Source organism: Periplaneta americana, chromosome 6 (genome assembly GCF_040183065.1).
Source record: "Periplaneta americana isolate PAMFEO1 chromosome 6, P.americana_PAMFEO1_priV1, whole genome shotgun sequence".
Lineage (NCBI taxonomy): Eukaryota > Metazoa > Arthropoda > Insecta > Blattodea > Blattidae > Periplaneta > Periplaneta americana.
Window position 1 is genome coordinate 20,648,725 of NC_091122.1, and position 21,639 is coordinate 20,670,363.

Here is a 21,639-nt window from a genome sequence, read left to right on the forward strand (position 1 = left end):
AAGTAATAACAAATGAGAGAATTAGCGGATATTTACTTCCTAGGGAATTTTGTTATGATTAATAATCTTGCTTCATCCGTTTCTGACGAAATATAGGCTCAAAAGAATACAACTACAAACATACTTGAAACGACATTCCCAACCACACAGTCATTGCCATATCCTACGCAATGTTGGATGTAATGTAGCAAGAGTCATCGTACGGCCTTCAGAGTATTTTCTGAATATCCCACGATAACAAGCGGAAGTGCAAATCTGACCACTCTTAATCAAAGCGGAGTGTTCTGTCTCTAGACGGTCTTGCGCTTTGTCAATTGACATTTGCCTTTGTGACTGAGGAAAACTATGAACAAGCTACTCGTGAATAATAAATTTGTAACTAATCATTATAATCACGCTCCCTAGAGGTAGAATTTAATTTACACAAAAATATGTATAGTAAACACACCAAAAAAAAAAATCACTACTGGTACGGGGAAATGCAGTAGACCGACCGATTCAAAAATTAATGGTTTTATCTTAATTATTTTTATGTGACAACTTAAAAAATATTTTCCGATTCTTGTTTCGCTGAAGAATAGTACGAGCACAGTGAGGTACCGCGAAAGCGAAAACAAGAATTGTCCTTTAAGCAAAGGATGGGGTCGCTATGCAGTGATAAGTAGATGAAAATGTGTGTGATTTCAAGATATAAACAAAAATGTTAGATAATCTGTGGCAACATTAAATTAGTTAAGTTGTGTGTATTCATTTAGAATTTATTAATACAGTTTTTTTTTTTTCGTAGTTATGACACACGCAAAAAAGTTTTGCCCCTTTGGTACAGTTATTCTGAAGAATTGTCAAATATAGTATGAATGAGCTAACAGAGACAGGTTTCTCTCCCCCACTACCATCTCTGAGTTCATCAGCGAACTCACGGTGCTTCACAGGATTAAAACTTAATTAGGCCCTATGTATCTTTGCTGAGTAGATAACATTAATTTTATTATTTTCATTTTCTTTATTGCATTCCATACATTAGCATTGAAGCTGTAAGATGTGGAACAAGTCAAGAGTTATACAATTTTTTGGTGAGATGAAGTACCTTGATTCTTTATATATCTTATATTCTGTACTTATATACAAAATAACCACTGCTATGGCATGAGTAGGCCTAATAATTATGTTTTGTACCATTATTATTGATCTCACATTGTCGGTACATGTTTCTTTTTTCTCCGTCTCTTCTTCAGTTCAGCTCAAAATCAGGTAACTCCTCGTTTTTTGTCAATATTATTCCATATTAATCATTGTAGTATTTATTAAGATCTATGGTAATTTGGAAAATTTGTGCTGACACAAGCAACGAGATTGGTTTGATTGCTTCAGTTTTCCAAGTATGCCATGCATGTCTTGTAGCGTATGACAAAGTTTATATTGAACAGGACATTACAGCAGAACATTTACATTTTTTTATCATCGACAATATCTACTTCATAATATGTTTTCTTTACAAGATCACAAGAGTTTTAAATTGTAAAAAAACTCCACATATATCACTCTGAAAGTTCATAACTGTCACAATGTCATTGTATTTTTGTTTATGTAGTTTTAGTAGGCATTTATTACAAACAAATTCACCACAAACTGCTGTACGAACAAACTACTATAGGCTATCTTACTGAACTAACATCTTACATATAAAAGTTGTTTTTACCTGTGTGCAAGACACGCCATAATTTCTTTTGAAAGAAAATCCTACATAACAAAAATTACACTTGGACTGTTTCCCACTTTCTTCTGACACGGACATTTTTATTTTTTACATAAAAAATTAATTCGTATTGAAATCAGCGCGCCACGTGGCGCCACAGTGATTGTAACCTTTTTCCGAAGACAGCCGAACGAAAACAAAATGGCCCGAAACATTGAGCAGCACGCTGTAGTAATCTAATAATATATTACCACAGTCTTAGTATATACAGTCACGAAGGTCAATACGTAGTAAATATGCATCCAAGATAGTTGCTAACCACTAGGATCGCTAATATCGCCTCATTACAGACAATGCGAAATAGTACTGGCACAGTCTATTGTTCCTAGCGCCCTCACAACTCAACCTTCGCGACTGTATACTCTTGGTTTCACAAGTAAAGAACCTTCGTTGCAGGGTTGGGTTCAGGAAGCCATAAATCTGACTGACACGCTCCCCCAATTAGTGAAACTGTGGACAAAGATACCGCCAGGAGACCGCCGAGAATGCTGTGTTGTGAATTTTCCATTTTTGAAAGAATCCAACCAGTTGCAAAAGAAAATACATTTAAAGAGTCCAGCCAAGAGCAAACGTGGCAACAGCTTCCCCTAACTGGCCTGTCAATCACTGTCGTCTGTGCTGAAGTGGTGTGAGGCCAGGGTTCTTTACTTGTGGAGCCGAGAGTATACTAGACTGTGATATTACATTGATTTATAATACTAAATTTATTGTAGGTTAGTGGTGTAGACGCTTGTGGACAAAATACTTGGAAAATTACAAGTATGTTGTTGTTGTTTTCTAATGCCAGGCGTTTGACAATAAAGTCATTTGACCTCTTACAAGTATAGTCTATGTTAAAATCATAGTGTAAGATAAGAGCACATTTTTGTTTTACTAATTGCTGATACTTGATTGTCACTGAAGCTCCAGGAGGAAACCCTTGTATTGCCTGAACTACGGCTTGTGCACTTGCCCGACACAAGTAAGAAATCGGGAGTACGTCGGAAATCGAACCTGGGTCCACAGCAGTGGTGGCTCATACATATTTAATGCCTAGTGCCAAAATCAGTGGTAGATCCAGGATACCCTAAGGGGGAGGGTAATTCTTTTTCCTACTATTTCCTCCTTGGATCCGCCTATGGTCTAAACCAAAGACAAGAAATAATAATAATAATAATAATAATAATAATAATAATAATAATAATAATAATTAGAGACGAGAATTCCATGCAAATGCATGTTTTATAGGAACATAGGACAAAGCTCAAACTTAGTACTTATCCATTTCATTACTTTCCGGTTCCAAATATGTGTACTTTTCCCGTGCATATTTGCATGTTTTCGGCTTTTTAGGGATAAAAACATGCATAATGCATATTTAGGTAATTTTTAGCTTAACATTGCATATAATATACATTACATTCAGTTTAAATGCATGTTTTAATGGTTTTGTGTAGACACCGCAGTTTCTCGATTTTATATCCCATATTTTAGCTTCAGGAATCAGGATTAAGAATAAAAAGAAAAAAAAACTAAATAACAGAAAAATTAAATAAAATGTTAAAATTTTCACAATAAGGTGTTAGAGGACCTTTCCCTGGACGGAAGACCACTTTTACAACACTTTACCGACGACCCTCTATACACTGCGTGTCATAAATGAATTTATTACGTTGGATATTTTGAGAATAGTAAGTAGAGAGGAAATATAGAGGGTTCAAGGAAATTGCCGACAAATAATTTAGGTCAAAAGCATCCTCTTTCAGGGAGGTTGTAAATTCTCTTCCTTTTCTAGTACTAGTAGCAATTTAGATTCTTCTAAAATTGGAATCATCGTTAAACTGTGTTTGCTGTGTGTGAATATCGTAAGTTGTTAATGTGCTTGTTTATTCTGTTTGCGCGTGTTAATGTGGTTTTAATATGTTTCCAATTTAAAGATTCCAAAAGTGTACTCTTTGCACAATGGATTACTGTAAAGGAAAAGATTTTATTAGATCAGATGAGGATGTCGTATTTTGCGACTGTTGGAGTAAAGAGTTAAGCAATGCTGTTCTGTTTCCGAACATTTTATATGACAATTGTTCTTTGTAAAAAAATCACAAAACTTGTTTAAAATAATTATTAAATTACGATGTCCGTTTTTAAATCGTATCTAGGTAACCGTAAGGTCTATTATAATTTCAGATGAAATGTACTAAAAAATTTCAAGTCGACCAGCATGTCGCATCTGTTTCACATATTGTAAGAATGGAACAAAAGAAAGAATCTGCAAAGAATTTCCGTGGGAAAGTGGATGTAGCGGCGAAAAACAAATTGGACAGGGTCATAAATGCTAACCCGGACTGCCGATTCTTTTGTTCAGTGAAGAAGGTTATTTGTGGCGAAAACTTGAATGAAGAATTTGACCTGACACTGTCACAAATATGTTCATTTAAGTTTAAACCCGTAACTTCTTGCAATATAGAGAGGTCATTCTCTGCCTACAAAAACATATTGACTGACAAGTGCAGGAACCTCACAGAAACCAATTTAAAAATGTTGTTAGGTTTTTAACTGTGCAAAAAAAGTGAAGTGAAATAAGACATTTGAAACAAAAATAAAAGTGCATATTTTCATGTATTTTTCGCTTGATCATGCATATTTCATTGTTTCATAGTGCATGAATGCATGCATATTTTGGGATTTTATAGTGCATGAAATTCTCGTCTCTAATAATAATAATAATAATAATAATAATAATAATAATAATAATAATAATAATAATAATAATCACTCACCAAAATTTATACAACTGGAGGACTTGAGCACTTTTGTTGACCAGGTTAATATGCGCGATAGATAAAACCCATTCGCCGATTCTTCTGACTTGAAAATAAATCCATCATTTTTTGTTGAAGTTGTCTATTTTGCAAACAAAACTCCTCAGATTCATCGTGCCCTGTTAGTGCTAAATCTAGTGCCCCACAAAATCGTATGCAATTTATTATTAAATTTAACACATATCTGTTTTTATCAACTTGCTCATTGTGTTTTGCAATCGCGAGTCTGTAGTGTGAATTTAACTGATTTTCAATGTTCACTTTAGCCAGCATAGACAAACTGAAGACGTTATTCATATTAACCTTTGACTTATGATGTGTTTTTATTTTACCCCATAAATGTACTAAATCTGTCACACCCACTTTTGACCAGCTAAGTTCACCTCGGAACAGAACACACGGGAAACAGAAGAACGCATTTTTCACATCACATCCACACAACCAGTTGTTTTTAAATAAATATCTGGGTTGAATTTGCGAGATCTATTAACTTTAGCACTTTGCTGCTTTTGATGAATATTTAAGTGCGGTATATGTCTGCCTAATTCTTTAACACGAAGTTTGTTTTCATATGTTAATGTTGAAAACGGAGATTTCAATAAAGCGCCAATCGAGTTCATTTTTTCACATTACACAACACGATAACACGACCACTATTACGATGACAACCTCACGACTTAACACGTTCACACTACAATTGGTACTGTTGTAGAAATAATAAAGTGAAAACTTTCTCAAGCAAGTTTTCAAGAAACCGTTGCAGTCTTCGCTCTACGAAACTTGTTCCGACAAAGTGGAAGGGCAGATAGAGCGAGAGGTAGTAAGGGATCGGCATAGAAAATGGGGATGTATACAGTTTTACAAGCATTGCAAAAGCCAGCGGCAATTTGTGCCTGGCACATTTTAGATCATGCTTTAGATACTGAAAAGGACGAGCGAACATGAAGATTGCACGCATCCCATTATATTTCTTATGGGATGTAGTGCCTGGCACAGATCCATCCTCCAAACACTGGTTACAACGTGTTTCGCTGCAAAGATCATATTGACGGTAGAGATTGTATAAGCGTAACTTGTTTCTCTCAGGTTTTGAGCGGAAAATATGAATTCTCCTTTTCCTTCTGTATTCTGGTAGTGCCATGGCACAACGGCACTACCTCTAAAGCCGCCCCTGGTCCACAGGACTGTAAGTCCAGAGCTCTAGCCATTGGACCGCTGTGACAGCTATACAGTATTATTTTTTATATCTCATATTATTACCTTGCTATTTTAATACAACTGTCGACGATGAACTGTCGAGTTCATTATCTTTCAGATCCCCCTTTTCAATGTTTGACTATAGTAAAAAGTTGTGTAATTGTGATACTACTTGTATATGCATTACACATTTAATCTTTTGTATTAAAACAATACTTATGTATAAAATACAATAATACAACCTCCTATATTAAAAAAGTATGTTTTTTAACAATGAAGTGCCATGATAACCTGAGGGTTAAGTGGAGGGGGGAGCCAAAGGAGACTTACTGTTTTAAGCAGCAGGGGGCAATGAAACCAAGCTCAGTCACTGGTTTGTTCACATATCATTTGGTCGAAATGTGATAGCTGTCGAAATTAATACTAGACAAAATTGTCTTCGCCACAGTAATATAAGCCTATCACCTACACAGTTAAATTATCAACCATAAGGCACATATTTTTTTAATACTGTGCAGTATTCACTGTCTGTTTTTAGTCTTCTTCCTACAAGGTCCTTTTCCTTTGTAGTGGTCATCTGAGACTAAAGATCAGGATTTGATTCTCCCTCTTCATCTAATGGCTTGTGAACTTCCTCACCACTTAATTAAGAGCCGAAATAAGAAAGATATAGTTCCACAAGTTCACTATCATAAATTAAGACACTCGAGTTTTAACACATTTAACATTTCTGAAGCATAAAAAACTATTTTTTGTACTCTATCTCCACCACCATCATCTTTATTCAAGGACTAAATTTCTTTGCCAGTTCTAATTATCTTCGTGGGTGGTATAAACATGCATGTTGTGTTACAAAGGTATCATTTCACATAGAAATGCAAGAATAACACATTATGACTCAATAATTTTCATTTATTCAGTCTCCAGTAACATAGATGTCATGTGCACATACAACCATAACAAACACCTATCTATGAACATACAGAAAGAAAAGCATACCATTACCTCTAAATACACACATCTAACTACCATACATTACGTGAAAAAAAGAAATGAACAGAGGTACAAAAGTGTACTACAAAAAATGCAACATTTTCGTGGTATGACTCAAATAATTACTTTGAATTTTAAGACTGCATCAATAACAGAAATGTAATAAATACTCTCACGTGCATTTTTGATAGCTATAAAATGGTTACAACACACACTAGGCTTTGTTTCTCGCTTCATTGTGCAGAGGATGGATGCACTGTTTCAAAACTTTCGTGAACAGTAAGAATTCATTGCATTAAATATACACGATCTCAATTCAGATTATAAAGAATATACTGTGGCATGCATAGCTCAGACGGAAGGAAACAAATTTAATAATATATATTTACAAGTAAAGAAACCTCTTACCATTAAAAAAATGTTTATAAATGCAACAAAGGATTTCCAACAACATATTTAATGCCAATGATGTTTCTTTTTTCTGGTTAAATAAATGACAGGATAAAAAAAAACAGAACTGAAGATAATTCCTTCTATATGAATATTATTATTAATTAAAAAAAACTGTAACAGTTAAGTTAAACAAAAATATAAAAACGTAATATTTCCCAACTTAAATTATAATATATTAAAACAAAGTTGTAAGTTCCATCAATTATACAGGATACAACATACACCCTTTTGTTATCATTTCAGTCGCACACAATTACAAACTGTGTACTTCTGCATTGTCTACCAGTCTTCGTGTTCAGTCAACAGCATCAGTCTCCTCTACCAACGTCACAATAAATAATCCCACTCTCACTTCTCCAATCTTCACTTTTCATCGTACATTTTCAGGATGTCAGCCAAGTGTTCGTTGTCTCGCGGCTTCTTGAGTTGGTTTGGTTTCTTACGCTTGTGGGGCATCCCTGTTTCTCCAGATATTCCTCTATCTTCAGGTCATCCATACTCTCAACTGCCACAGAGCACCAGAGTTTCTGGAACTCATCGTCCACAGGGAGAGCTTCTGTCTTGTTATTGTAGAACATAATCTTCTTTTTGGCAATCGGTCGTGAGATGTATATGATCTCATTCTGCAAAGCCTTGAGGGCTTGATCACAATATGGCAGAGATACCTGAACGTCTTCCAACAGAATTCCTTCAAGACTCTTCAACTTCATATTTTTGTATCAATACTTCTCAATTCTGTATTTTCGGCTGCACCATTGAAGAATGTGTAGTGTCCATGTCCGAAGTATGGCGCATATCCTAAGCATAACAATCATCTACAGCAAATAGCTGCACATTTAGGCTTACAGACCCTTTGTTGATCAAGATAAAAAGGCATATTACAAAATACTTACTCTGTGACTGAAATCTTTGTGACAGTACATCTATACTGCATGCCTGATGATGTCATATTACAGGCAATGAAGATACTTAAATTCAAATATGAATAAATGAGACTGAATAAAAAATATGAAGATGAAACGAGAATACTCAAATTTTCATTTTATAAAGCCAGAAGTAGAGCTGAGACAGTATAATTCTCGATATTTTGATGCCTTACTAAGCAGTATGATTATTGCACTTATATTTTACTTTTTTTCACTAATTTTATACTATGTTCCATCTTCTTTATAATCAGATATTTATTTTCTCTCTTCTACTGTATCAGCTGCCTTTTCCATGTTTATGCATATAGTCAATAAAAGTATTTTCAGAAAAATTGTTTAACAATGTATTTACCACCTGACACACAGGACTTAGGAAAAATTAAAAAGTTGCTATTAAAAATACAAAGCTCAAAACAGAGAGGGGACCAATCTACCTTTCTTTCATATTTTTATTTTTTATTTACAGGAGTCTTTTTCCCTTTTCCTCTTTGTATTCCTTTTATTTTTCTTTGCTACCATCTTCAGTGTCTTAATTTTTACAGTTCTTACATCTTTATGGTTGTCAAATTACTATTTTTAGAAATATTCAACATGTCTTACAAGACCATTTACTTTAGAGTGATTATAAAATAACAACCAGCAAGTATATAAATATATTTAGCCTACATTTATTAGTCAAAAAAGTAATTTGTAAACATAAATTTTGTTTTATAAATTAAATATCTGTTACAATATTGCAGTCACGTTTCAAAGAGTCAAATTACTTATAAATTTTAAACGAGGTTTAGTGTCCCTGCTTCATCATTGAAATTGCAACCCTCAACTGGTTATCAGGTATCAAGTATCGCGAAATTCTGATACTGTCCCAGCTCAGGCAAAAGCAAAGTTTTTATCTAACAACACTTGTGTGTGAGAAAGCCATAAACCAAAGCATCCTGATGACTAATACGAGAGCAGAAACAAACATTATTTTGATGTATTACAATACCAGCTAATAATTTCAACAAACAACTGTTCATTCTACTGTTGTTAATGATACAAGAATTCTTAAAGAAAAGTGACAAATGTATAGAAGAGTTCGCATTGTAAACATTTATGTAAATTCTGTTTTGTTACGAGCAACGAGTTAGAAGAGAGATTATAGAGTGGCCATTGAGCCGCTATGTTTGAAGAAAATTGAAAGAGTGTCCACCATTAACACAATCAATCAATCTTCTTAATGTATCCAGCTGTTTGCTGACAACATAAAGTCCACTATAGTCCACTGTAGTCTATGACATTAAAGTGGGTGTGACGATAAGTAAGGTTGGAGTCGTGAAGCTGTCAAAATTTCGTTTACATAAATCAGTTAAACTGAAGTGGAAAAATCTATTGTTTCGTCAAATATTTGACTTATGTGCTAGTAACTTAATCTAAAATAAAGAACTTATGTATACTAAATTTAAAACATTTGAGCTATTCCTAGAAGGAAAGCTTAAAAGAATAACTTGAGCAAAATTGTCATGTATGTATGACACCAGTTCCAGCAAATATACTGAAGGAAAGTTTTGTTAATTGCGACCTGCAAGACTGCCTACAAAATGAAGTATGATTCGGATGATTTTATTAAATTGTTTTCCCAGTCTGTACACGTTGCAAAACTATTTATTGTACCGTAAGATATAGAATGAAAGTAGGCCCTAACTGTAGTAAACAATCTTCATCTCTAAGCTTGTGACATGAGTAAAACATGATCCAACACGCCTTTAGTTTTTTTTTTTGTTATAGTAGTGTATAATTATCGGAATGTGAACGTGAGGCCAGCAGCCGGCTGCTCTGTCTGGGCATCACATTATTATTATTATTATTATAAGTGTATAATTACAGTATGTTCTTTCATGTCCTTCCAGTCAAAATAGTAACAACAGTATGGCCTACCTGAGAGTTTTGCAGAATTTTGGATGCCAGTGTCGAAATATAATTTTAATATTTTATTGCTATTAGGTTTTAACTGGGTTTGAAACGGAATTGTTGTGGTTTTATCCATTTTTAGTTTAAGTCCATTACTAGTGAACCATTTATTTGGTTTATCATTCGTCTTTGAAATAGGCCTACTTTTTATAAGCTACAGCTCATCGTCTTCATGGAGTTGTTCACTATATATTTATCTTCGAAGTGTCGTGAACACAAAAAGCTATGCCCAGAGGGACACCATTTGTCTCGTTTCATATTTATTACTCACTGTTTCACGAGTTCCCCCTTTTTTTTTTTGAAAGGGAATCTGCAAGAAAAGAAAAATACTGTAAACGGTATGGTATGTCGGGCTTTGTTACACATTTACACATGAAAAAATGCTGCTAATTAACAGAACTATGGACTTAACTGCATAAAATTTACCTGAAATATGATATATCATTTGTATTTTTTTTTGTTAATGCAGTTATATGCAGCTCACACAAGAGGCACATATATATATATATATATATATATATATATATATATATATATATTTTTTTTTTTTGTTTTTCGTAGCTCCTATCTCCATATACACAACATTGTAAACAGACGAATTTATACAACGGAAGGCGCTTAATTCATACCTGCCATGTTCTGTGGCGGCACTGCTAAGAGCGCTGTACAAGGCAACTTGGCCACTCTACAATCTCTCTTCTAACTCTTTGGTTATGAGTTACGTAAAACAGATCTTTCCTCAAAGTTAAATTATAACAATCTGTGACTATGGTGAATAATATAACTGCAAGAATTAAATTACAAAAGAGACACTTCTTTAAAATATAATCAGCCGAAACATTACTGTATGATTTAATGTTACTTCTTTCAATGTTTTACATATATTTACGCACAAAACATTCTTTGTACTGCAGTGACATGACTTTCTAGCTTTGTTGGCAGTATTAGTCTTTGATAAACATTGCACTGGAATGTGTAACTATTCACTCTTGCTTTTAGTATCTTCTTTATAATGAAGGAACACAATGCTGAATAAGAAAACTCCAGCCATCATGCTAAATGCACTGACATAATATGGATATGCACTTGGGATGAAGCGTTCATATTCTGTATGTTGCAGAGGACGTACAGAAACCTGGAAAATAAAAACCAAAGCTCTCAGAACATGTTTCGTACAAACAATGATAACGTTTACTTTTGCAAATCATTCATCTTCCAGCAAGTACTTGTAGAAGTATGGCACGCACGCACGCACGCACACACACACACAAAATGACTCCAAGGTCTAACGCCAGATGTTACCCAGCAATTCTGCTTCAATTGGTTGAGGGAAAACCCCAGAAAAACCCAAACCAGGATTTGAACCCTGCCTGCTCATTTCACGATCAGATGTACTAACTGTTATTCCATAGCAGTAGACTGCCCATGGATTTAGAAAACAAAGATGTAAATATAAAAAATGAGTAAAAAACTTGATTATATGTTTGCATAAACTTTTTTGCTTGTTTCTAGGTCCTCTATCCATTCCCCAAACATGTCTCACATTGTGGTTAATACCATGTAAGCATAAAAATAAAATATGTAAATTATGTTTCTCCCTTACCTGTGTAGTACTGAAGAGATGTGTGTAACCAACACGGTTGTAATCCACCTTGAACTGGTACACACCATATACGTCAGGGATCTTGAATCTGGCTTCATATTTACCACCCTGCTTTCTTTTAAGAGTTGTACGCACAAAGGGATCAATGCGAACAAACTCCAGCTGTACATCATCTGCGTCATATGGAACCCAAGTTCCTTTCTGCAGTTTCTCAATCTCTATCGTGTAAACCTGTAACAATAAGCATGGCAATGCCAGAATCTCAACATCTCATCATAAAATATGATGCTTTTATCATTACATTTTCCAATAATTTTGATTTTTTCCTTTTATAAAATTTACAGTAAAATACTAGATGTTAGTTATAGAAGTATAAGAGTAACTGCAATGGTCCTCCACCAGTATGATGAATCTGATGGTAACTAGTTCTGATTATTATGTTCCCAAAATTCATCACATCTTGGAATGACTAAATCAGTTACACTGCTATCATCTCTGCATCACTTCCAAGATTACAGATGACAAAACTAACAAACTGGAAATAATCTCATTCTACAAAGCCACGAAATCTAGTGCGAAATCCACTGGCTATTTGACATCATTTCATAATAGTGATCCATGCTTCTTGGCACTAGCAACATTTATGAGCTTGGTTGTAGAGTTGGGGTGAAAAATGGCAAGTTAAGGGCCCTACCATTGGGGTGAGGGATAAACCATGCCTTATACGTGGTACAGTCATTAAGTTCTAAGACTTGACGCCTGGAGGATAGGCTCCCACAAGAATCTGGATGTATCACAAGATGCCGCATAACACGGCGTAAATTTATACAGAACCACATCTTCCCTCAAAACAGTCTCCGTTGACCGTTATGCATGTTTGCCAACGTTGGTATAGCTGCTGGAAGCACCATTGAAAGATGTTGGCAGGAAAGTCCTGTATGGCTTCTCTTGTGGCAGTCATGACCTCTTCGGAAGAATGAAATCTACGCCCACGTAGGGTTGCTTTCATGCGAGGAAAGAGAAAAAAATCGCATGGTGCGAGATCAGGTGAGTACGGAGGGTGTGGAAGAACTGTCACCTGTTGTCTTGCAAGTTCCTCTTGGACAAGGACAGAGCGATGTGCAGGGGCTTTGTCATGTAGCAACAGTCAATTCTTTGTACGCCATAGCTCAGGTCGCTTACGGCAAATTGAATCTCGTAAACGGCCAAGGATCTCTTTGTAGCGGGTTTTGTTCACAGTTGCACCTTCTGGGGATGAATTCCATGTGAACAATTCCATTTGAATCAAAAAACAGTTCAAGCATCACCTTGCCTTTTGACCTGTCTTGTCGCGGTTTTTTCTGTCGTGGTGATAACGGCGTTTTCCAGGTGGCGGATTGTCGTTTCAGTTGCGGATCGTGAAGGAAACACCAAGTTTCGTCTCCAGTTATTATCTGGTTGAGAAATGTCGGATCATCATCAGCACAAATCGTCATGCGATCATCACGTTGGTCTTGCGACAGGATTCGTGGCACACTGTGCTGGGTAACACGAGACATGTTCAGGTCATCAGACAGAATTTTGTAGCAAGTACCATGGCTGACTCCTACTGTTGCTGCGATATCGTCTACCGATTGGGAGCGGTTAGCACGCACCAACGTTGTAACTTCTTGGATCTTGCGTTCAGTTCGAATTGTTTGTGGCCGACCAGTACGCACATCATCTTCCAAACTGTCTCTTCCTTGCGAAAAACGTCGGCACCACCTAAACACAACACTGCGACTCACTGCATCCTCACCGTAAACTTGCTGCATCATTTGAAACGTTTCGGCAGCAGTTTTGCCTAATTTCTGGCAGAACTTGATGTTTGCCCGTTGCTCAAACTGTGACATCTCGGGTTCCGACGTGCGCATTCAAATCACCGTCACAATAAAGACCATAGTTCTGCTTACAGTGCATGCACTCAACTGTCTCTTGTTGGGTCGAGAGACTCTGCTTACAGTGCATGCACTCAACTGTCTCTTGTTGGGTCGAGAGACTAACTGACAAGGTATCATACCATGGCGCCACCTATGCGCTATAGTGCACCACAGTGCCACTATGCGCTCAGTATTAGAACTTAATGACTGTACCACGTACATCATCAACTGTAATACTTACCACTGTCTCCATGATGGTATAAGCTTGTGGAGGCACCTTCTCACCAGGACGATGGTGGGTCACAGACTTCACACGTAGCACTCCATGTTCCTTAAACACCCACTGGCTGAGTGCAGTCGCCACTTGCTGGTTACCAGATACATCGAACTTCTTTCCACCCTACACAGAACACAAACAGAGATCTTCAACGTCAAAATGAAACTCACAAGGGAACTACCATATTTATTCGCGTTATTCCCCCTCCTTTTTTTTTTTCTCAAAATTCTAGAAAAGGAAATTTATGCAAGAACTACAAACTATCAAGAATAATCTGATAATAAATAACATCAAACAATTGATATACTAATCAAATCAATGTTAAATACAAAACAACTACTAATATATGCTGTACAATTTCAGTAATTATGGATAATTTTGTGGCTTTTCTTTTTTTCAACAGTATGTCAGTTCTAATACCTTTAGCCTGACCTTGATTAACCTCAGTAAAATATTCGTAAAAAATTATTTTTTAATAACGCAAAGAAAATAAACGTACATGTATTTTACACTGCACTACTTTCAACAGATAACAAAACTAAATCATCTTCCTCATTGTCAGAGAAATTAAATCGTTTCATTATAAAAGGAACAAATAACAACCTTGGGTTTCCCATGCTTATTTTTTCGATACTTGAACTCTTCACAAAAGATGTTCTTGAAGGGAAAAGGAATGTGCAATTGAAGATCTGAATTGACAAACATCCAAAGTCCACTGAAGTAATTCATTCAGGGGAACAAGAAAACTATACAGGCTTGCAATATAAAGAGTATTGATATAAATATTTTTACGATTAAAGAAACACAGGCTTAGAGTTGGACTGGGATACTCTTTTTTTCACATGATGGTAGTCTATGCAAAACACAACATATGTCAGTTAAAAGTCAATTTTGGACTTAGGATGTTTGTCAATTCAGGTCTTCAATTTTGTTTAAATTAAGAATGAAAAATTACGCAAAGAAAATAAGATTCTGAAAAACATGTTCTAAAAGCTTGGGGAGAAATTACTCGAGGGGAGAAAATACGCGAATAAATACGGTATTAATGAGCTCATGTAAAAATCTCCCCTCACACAGCGCATGTAGTTAGATCTCCACAGCATTAGACAAATTAGTATAAACATATTCACCACTTTCATACTTCTTTATTACATGGGGAGTTTAGCAACTACTCACCAATGCTTTCTGAACAGGCGATGTAAATGCTTCATCAGAAAAGAAGTATAGTGAGCCAGAGAAGACAACACGTGCATTGTTCCTGGCTTGCAGAGCAGCTATCAGGAGCGTGTTACGACCCACAGCATGTGGATACTGAAATTTACAAATCAAAGCATCATTAATATTTTCCAGAGCAGTGCACAAGTACAGGGTTTTCAGTCTTGAGTGCAAGACTCGAAAATGCAACATTATTGGCACTACATCATAACACAATAAAGCACTGTGTCTAAGTTAAGATGCTATGAATAATTTTTATTTTCACAAGAAAAAATAGAAGGTGGGTCAAAAGTCACTTTCCTCAATATTCGTTCTTAGGTTTCATACTTGTACACATATACAAATGTCATAACTTGAATAAACGAATAGCTGGTGTAATAAGTGGTGGGTTGACAACCATGTTCGTGCATCAACTGTTTTTCTGATGCCATGTGTTATTGTTGTTGTTTTGTTTTATTGTGTTGGGTTGCATCTCTGTGAATAATTGCTAGTTTCTTGCAATGAATCGCAAATTAACCATAGAACAACGTGACCTGATGTGATTTTTCGCTGTGGGGTATCCTAAAAAATTATGTTTTTGCTCAGAAACTGCAGAATCTGCATCAATTGCGACAGATGATTGAACAGTAATTCGTGAAAATCGTGAGTTATGTTCTGTCATCTGTAAAGCAGGGTCTAAACATTGTGAATTGTGTATCGACAAACAGGGCCTCCATTTTGAACAAAATCTGTAAAAGAATGTGTAGTCAAATGTAAATTGAATGTAATTAAATGTAAGGAAGCGTTTGGGGAAAGTGACTTTTAACCCACCCTTTATTGTAGATTTGTTAAAAAAAAAAATCATATTTTTCATCAAGTTTCAGCAGTTCAGTTATCAGTCCCCATAAGAGACATTGCAATCCTAACACTGCAGGCAGAGCAGTTGTAGAATGACCTAATTCTTAGTGCTGACGAGAATTATGTTTAATTTAAGAATATAATCTTATTCTCACACAAATTCTTATAATGTTACCTCCTTAATGGGTTCATCAGGAACATAAGAATATGCAGAGCTGTGGGCAGACAATATCTGCAAGACAAGTGGGTTGTCTCTGTCAGCAACAAGCCCTGTACCTTGGTACAGGAGTGGTGATACAGAGCGTGATCCTGTTATCACAGGAGCATCAATGAGGTTGGTAGGTTCTGCCACTATAAGAGTATGCTGAAACACAATGTTTAACAATGCTCTTAATTTATATGTATATAATGTATTTATCTGTACAAAGACTATGTAAATAAATGAAAATCACTTGACAATGTTACTCGTATGACGAAATTCTATGGAATATACTTGTAGTTTAAATTAGGTAGAAGTGATCTAGAGATGTTCGCAGACTTTACATTCAAATATTTCTCATTTTATGCCTTGTTACATACAAATTAACAGTAGCTCTATATAAGACTGGGGATTGAAAGTAATTTCCAACTGGCTGACGAGTTCAGAAACATCCTGAGAGGACTGGCAAGGTATAGAAAAGTATACATTGTGTGGGTTCCTGACACACTGGTGCTGTGGGTAATAAGAAGCAGTGGTGGTTATTCAAGTGAAGTACATGAAGGCCACCTTCACCCCTTTTTTCGTGCTTTAATAAAATATATTTTATCAAGAAATTAAAATAAAATGAATTCTTCACTAAACCATATTTTGCTCTATTTTTTAATATCTTGTTCGGCTTAATCCGCTCAGTTAACGTTCACTGCAGTACTTCACACGAACCCCTCACCAGTCAGGCCACGTGGCTAGCAGACCAGCTGAAGGTCCGAATGAGGCTTTCCTTTTCGCCTTCAGTAAACACACCCGGTTGCCATGACGAGTTGCTTACTATGAATTACCGGTCCCTTTTGCGAGGCTATTATGAGGGTCTGTGGAGCAGGCATTCATCTCCTTTCTCTATTCTTGAAAGACAGAATCTCTCTCTCGTCCAAACATTGGATCAGGGTGGCAAACTGTAATATTTTGCAACTAAATAAGAAAACATAAAATATTCTGTAAAGAAGTTAAATATTGTTTAAATTTAGTATATAACGTATATATTTTGGTATTTTTTAACGTTAGCACCTCTTGAATATTATGTTTTATATGGATTTTGAAATAATTTGAGTACCCTGTAATAAAGAAAGTTGGCATAACATTTGAAACTACGTTGTACATTTGACCCGCGCTGACCAACGATTTCGCTTTAGGTATTCTTTGTTGTGACAAGTGCAGCGAAGTGTGAATGTGTTACTACGTGTATTAATGCGATGAAAACATGAATCCGTTAAACGATTTAGTGTGTAATCTTTTGGAGACACCGTTCTCTCGTTGGTGTGCAGAAGATAAGCAAGATATTTTAAAATACCGCAGAACAACACGTCACATTAATATAACTATGAAAAAAAGTGAAAAGTGGTGGTCGGTCATACAATATTCAGTTTCAAGATTCGTGGTATGCTGATTGCAACTGGTTATGTGGGAGTCACTGTAACGAGAAGTTATATTGTTGGCCTTGTCTTCTTCTGGGGAACAAGAAACCCGCTTGGAATTCAACTGGATTTTGCGATTTCAGAAATGTCAATCGCGGTCTTTACAGCCATGCAGATTCAGCTGAACACATTAAATGTATTTTGCAATTAAAGGACTGAACACCATTGCGGATGCACTAAAGGAAAGTTATAGGTTATACGTAAGTCAATTTAATGAAAACGTACGTTTAAATAGACTGGTAATGCACACTGCAATCGATACGGTATTGTTTCTAAGCAAGCAGGAGTTGGCTTTTCGTGTCATGATGAGAGTATTTCGTCACAGAACAGGGGGAATTTCAAAGAATTATTGGCTCTCATTTCATTGGCCCTATGAAAATTAGAAATCACTATGAAAAAATTAGGCCTGTTCTTTCTGGGAAATCTAAAAGGATTCAAAATGAAATAATTGATTGTATTTCTGAATGCGTCAATGAACTTGTAAGAGATGAAATTACTAGTGCCCCTTTCTTTTCCGTTCAAGTGTAAGTTTTCTGTTTAACAGAATACTGCTTGATTTTACTGGATAGGTAAGCTTATATTGGAAGTTGCATGTTCCGAAGTTGATTTAAAATATGAATGCAGTTTACGATTATGATTGTGATTTTGAATTTTGTTATGGGTCCTATTTCTTGTGTACTCTTTTAATTTGAAGTGTTGTATAAAATGTGTTAGATTTTGTCTTTTTTATGTCATGTGGACTTGTGGTTGTTTTATTATGTTGTGGTATGTATTGTGTGGAAGTTTTGTTGGGACAGTGAATTCTTCGGGATCAAGGGGACGTAGCTTCCGAAAATGTTGAAAATTTGTTTATTTTATATGCTGTGCTTTTCATAAAACTTAAGAAAATGGTGAATATATTACATTAATTCAATATGCCCATCGTATAGGTTACAAAAGCATTCGCGACGTCACGGGTATATAACGATTCCAGGAAATTACCTAGAATTCTATTGACCTTCACCTAATTTATCTGGCACGAGCCGCCACTGATAAGAAGGCTGATGCTTTGGCCAAGGAAGGGACTCAAAGTGCTTTATATTGGCCTCATTGTAAGTGCTGGACTCTGAGTCTGAGTACTGAAAGACCATCTTTATAAGAAATTCCGAAATGCTTAGAATAAAGTAGCCATAAAACAAAATAAAGTCTTCATTCAAGGAACATAGCCTGATACACACTTTCCAACATTAGAGGGAATCTGAGTACGGTAGCAGGTATACTGCCTAGTCATTGCTGCTTAAGAATACATTTACAAATCATGATGAGTACAGACTCCGCAGTTGAACTAAGAAACTTTATACAAAACCTACTCTACTCTCTTTCCAGCTAAAGATTGAAGTAAATGTAAGTAAATGCACGTGGCATAATGGTTCCTGATTGGCTATTGGACGCACGTCATCTTCTTCCTCACATTAAAATAGTTCCTTCTAAAATAATAAAATGTATAATATACATGGAATACGAGTGAATTAAACATGCTTATAAGAACACTTTCTTACGAATTAAACAACATGTTTATATTAGTAGTTTCAGACATTGCGTGTTAAATCATTGTAACGTGTATTATGGCAACGCGCATGCGTAATAGGCATTAAATCCCTCCCAAGGTGACTTGCAGCTTCACAGGGCACATCAGCACAGCTGGAATAACACAGTGCGAGATTCAGTGTTGCCAACCTCAAATAAATTTCTATAGAATTAAAGAAATTCTCCATTCTTCAAAGAATAACATTCAATCACGAATCTACAGAAAAAGAAAATCCACGATTCCCAGTTGAGAAATAATAAATATTAACCCTCTGTGAGCATTTTACAGGTTAGTTCAATGAATGTGTTGAAATGTCTGCAATATATCAGACGGTGGCTGCCCTGCGTGCTCACTTGCTGAAAATAATGCGCCCTGGTGGCTGCTTTGGTAGCTAGCTTGCGATTGCGGAGTAATACATTTCGGTTTTGTTTACGTCTACTTCAATCTTTAGTTGAAAATAGTTTAGTGTCCTGTACTAATGACCAACAAAATTTATCTGCAGCCCTCTATCAGTGACAAAAGTCGCTTACAAGCCGTAAATACGCAACACGAGACCCACAGTTTTAGTTGCCTTCACAGAAAGCAATGCTAAGGATTCTACCACAGCCTTCAGCCGGGTTTGAACACGCAAACCTTGGATTCAACAGCCAGCATAATAACCGCTAAACCACAGAGGCAACTAAACTTAATAAAATACAGTAACAGTAGTAAATACTACAAGATATGTAGAAGGTAGGCCTAGGCGTGGTAAGGTAGAAGGGTAGAAACAGATGTAATGGGATTAAAACATAGGAGTGACAGAATAGGAAAAGGAAAACCGCGAATCTTCTCTAGAATATAGAAATTTGTTCCAGACAAACAACGTCTAACTTAAGAACACTACAAGCAACAGTTTGAAATACTGACTTAATACCTTGCCCAAATCATTAACGTCATAGTTAAGATGATCTATGACTGATGCTCCTTCTTCATCCACCTCAAAACCAACTTCTGATGCTAATTCTCGTAAGACGTCTCCCGAATTGGAGCTTCCAGCAACAAGTACATTACCTGGAAACAAGATATATATATATATATATATATATATATATATATATATATATTTATGGTTATATTAAAGAATTCCTGAAAACTCCAGAAGGCACAATTTGACATGAATTATTTACCTCCGCCATCAATGAATTCTGTTATGGTTTCCACACTCAGGGTACCACCAAATTCCTCAACAGAAGGAGCAAAAATAATCAGATGTTCATAAAGAAATTCTCCGTACTTCGATAGAACAAGGCTTGCATCGTCAGCTGACTTGAAAGTAAGTGTATAGCCCCTTTCTGCAATAAAAATATGTACAACAAAACGTATGAAAATCGTTTAAAAATAGGTACCGGTAATATCTGAATAAACGGTGAGTGCCGTGTATTCAAACTTCAAGGAAAAATAACATTAATAATAACAATAACGTTAAAATAACAGGAGAAACTAGTGCATGGGAAGTTCAGGTGTTTATTGTATTTTCGGTTAAATACTACCGTGGCTCATTGAAGTATATCGCCTTACAAAATATTAAACTTTATCTCTACAAAAATATCCTTTGTGAATATGCGATTTTCGCTTCTAAAATCACCTGAACTTCTCGTGCGCTAAATAATTATTGGGATTATTGGTAATTCGGTAGAAAAAGTTGGTCAATATGAAGGGCACCAATGACATCATCAAGGATCACTGACAGGTTAGATTTGGGTTTTAGGTAGGCATACCAGAAGCCTGAACAAAACAAAACAAACCAAACCTAACCTATCACTGATGATGTCCGCCATATTGACCAATGTTTTCTACCGAATTACCTGATTATTTTACGTCAATAATACAGCATTCAATATTAGCGAAATGTTTTTGGCCTTCTTCCAACCCACTTGGAATCATACTAACTTAAAGTTAACAAAAAAGCCCAGGTAATAATGTAGTAAGCACAGGAGGTTTTACTATTATGCTTCCTTAGTTACTGAGACCAGTTTTCTTACTTTTAGAAAGCTAACAAGATACAATTTTATTAAATAGATCTTGAGATAAAGGTAAATTCTGTTCAATGAATTCAAAGTCCTTAACTTTAACATTTAACGTATTTCAATTTAAATAAAATTAGGCAAATAATAATTAATATATACAATTATCGAAGTTCTACATATACTACTATATTTAAAAAAAAACCATAGCCTACAATTTTCAATTACACAAAATACCCACATACCGGCAAAATTCATTAAAGAGTACCAAATGGTCTGTACGTAGCATACCTTGTAAGGATTTAAAGAACATCGAATGTGTTTCCTTAATAGCAAGATTATCTAGTAACACTAATGTATCTCCTCCTGCATTTACAATGGAAATAATTCCAATAAGTACTACGAATATCGACCACATCTTAATACACATCGCCATTTTTCACCTCATGGCCAACGTCAACACGTTGGCTGGTCATTATTGGCTGGAGTTAACTCAAG

The 21,639-nt window shown here is 35.6% G+C and overlaps 1 protein-coding gene across 1 annotated transcript; it reads right to left on the reverse strand.

Moving 5' to 3' along the window:
* Nucleotides 1-6,642: 6,642 nt before the first annotated feature.
* Ost48 (dolichyl-diphosphooligosaccharide--protein glycosyltransferase non-catalytic subunit Ost48) lies at nt 6,643-21,614 on the reverse strand. Its single transcript, XM_069827729.1, has 8 exons — nt 21,433-21,614; nt 20,305-20,469; nt 20,052-20,188; nt 16,079-16,267; nt 15,028-15,162; nt 13,816-13,974; nt 11,677-11,907; nt 6,643-11,208 (listed from the first exon to the last, which is right to left on the reverse strand). Exons 1-8 carry the CDS (start codon nt 21,575-21,577, stop codon nt 11,053-11,055), a joined length of 1,317 nt encoding a protein of 438 aa, XP_069683830.1. The 5' UTR covers nt 21,578-21,614; the 3' UTR covers nt 6,643-11,052.
* Between the last annotated feature and the right edge of the window lie 25 nt (nt 21,615-21,639).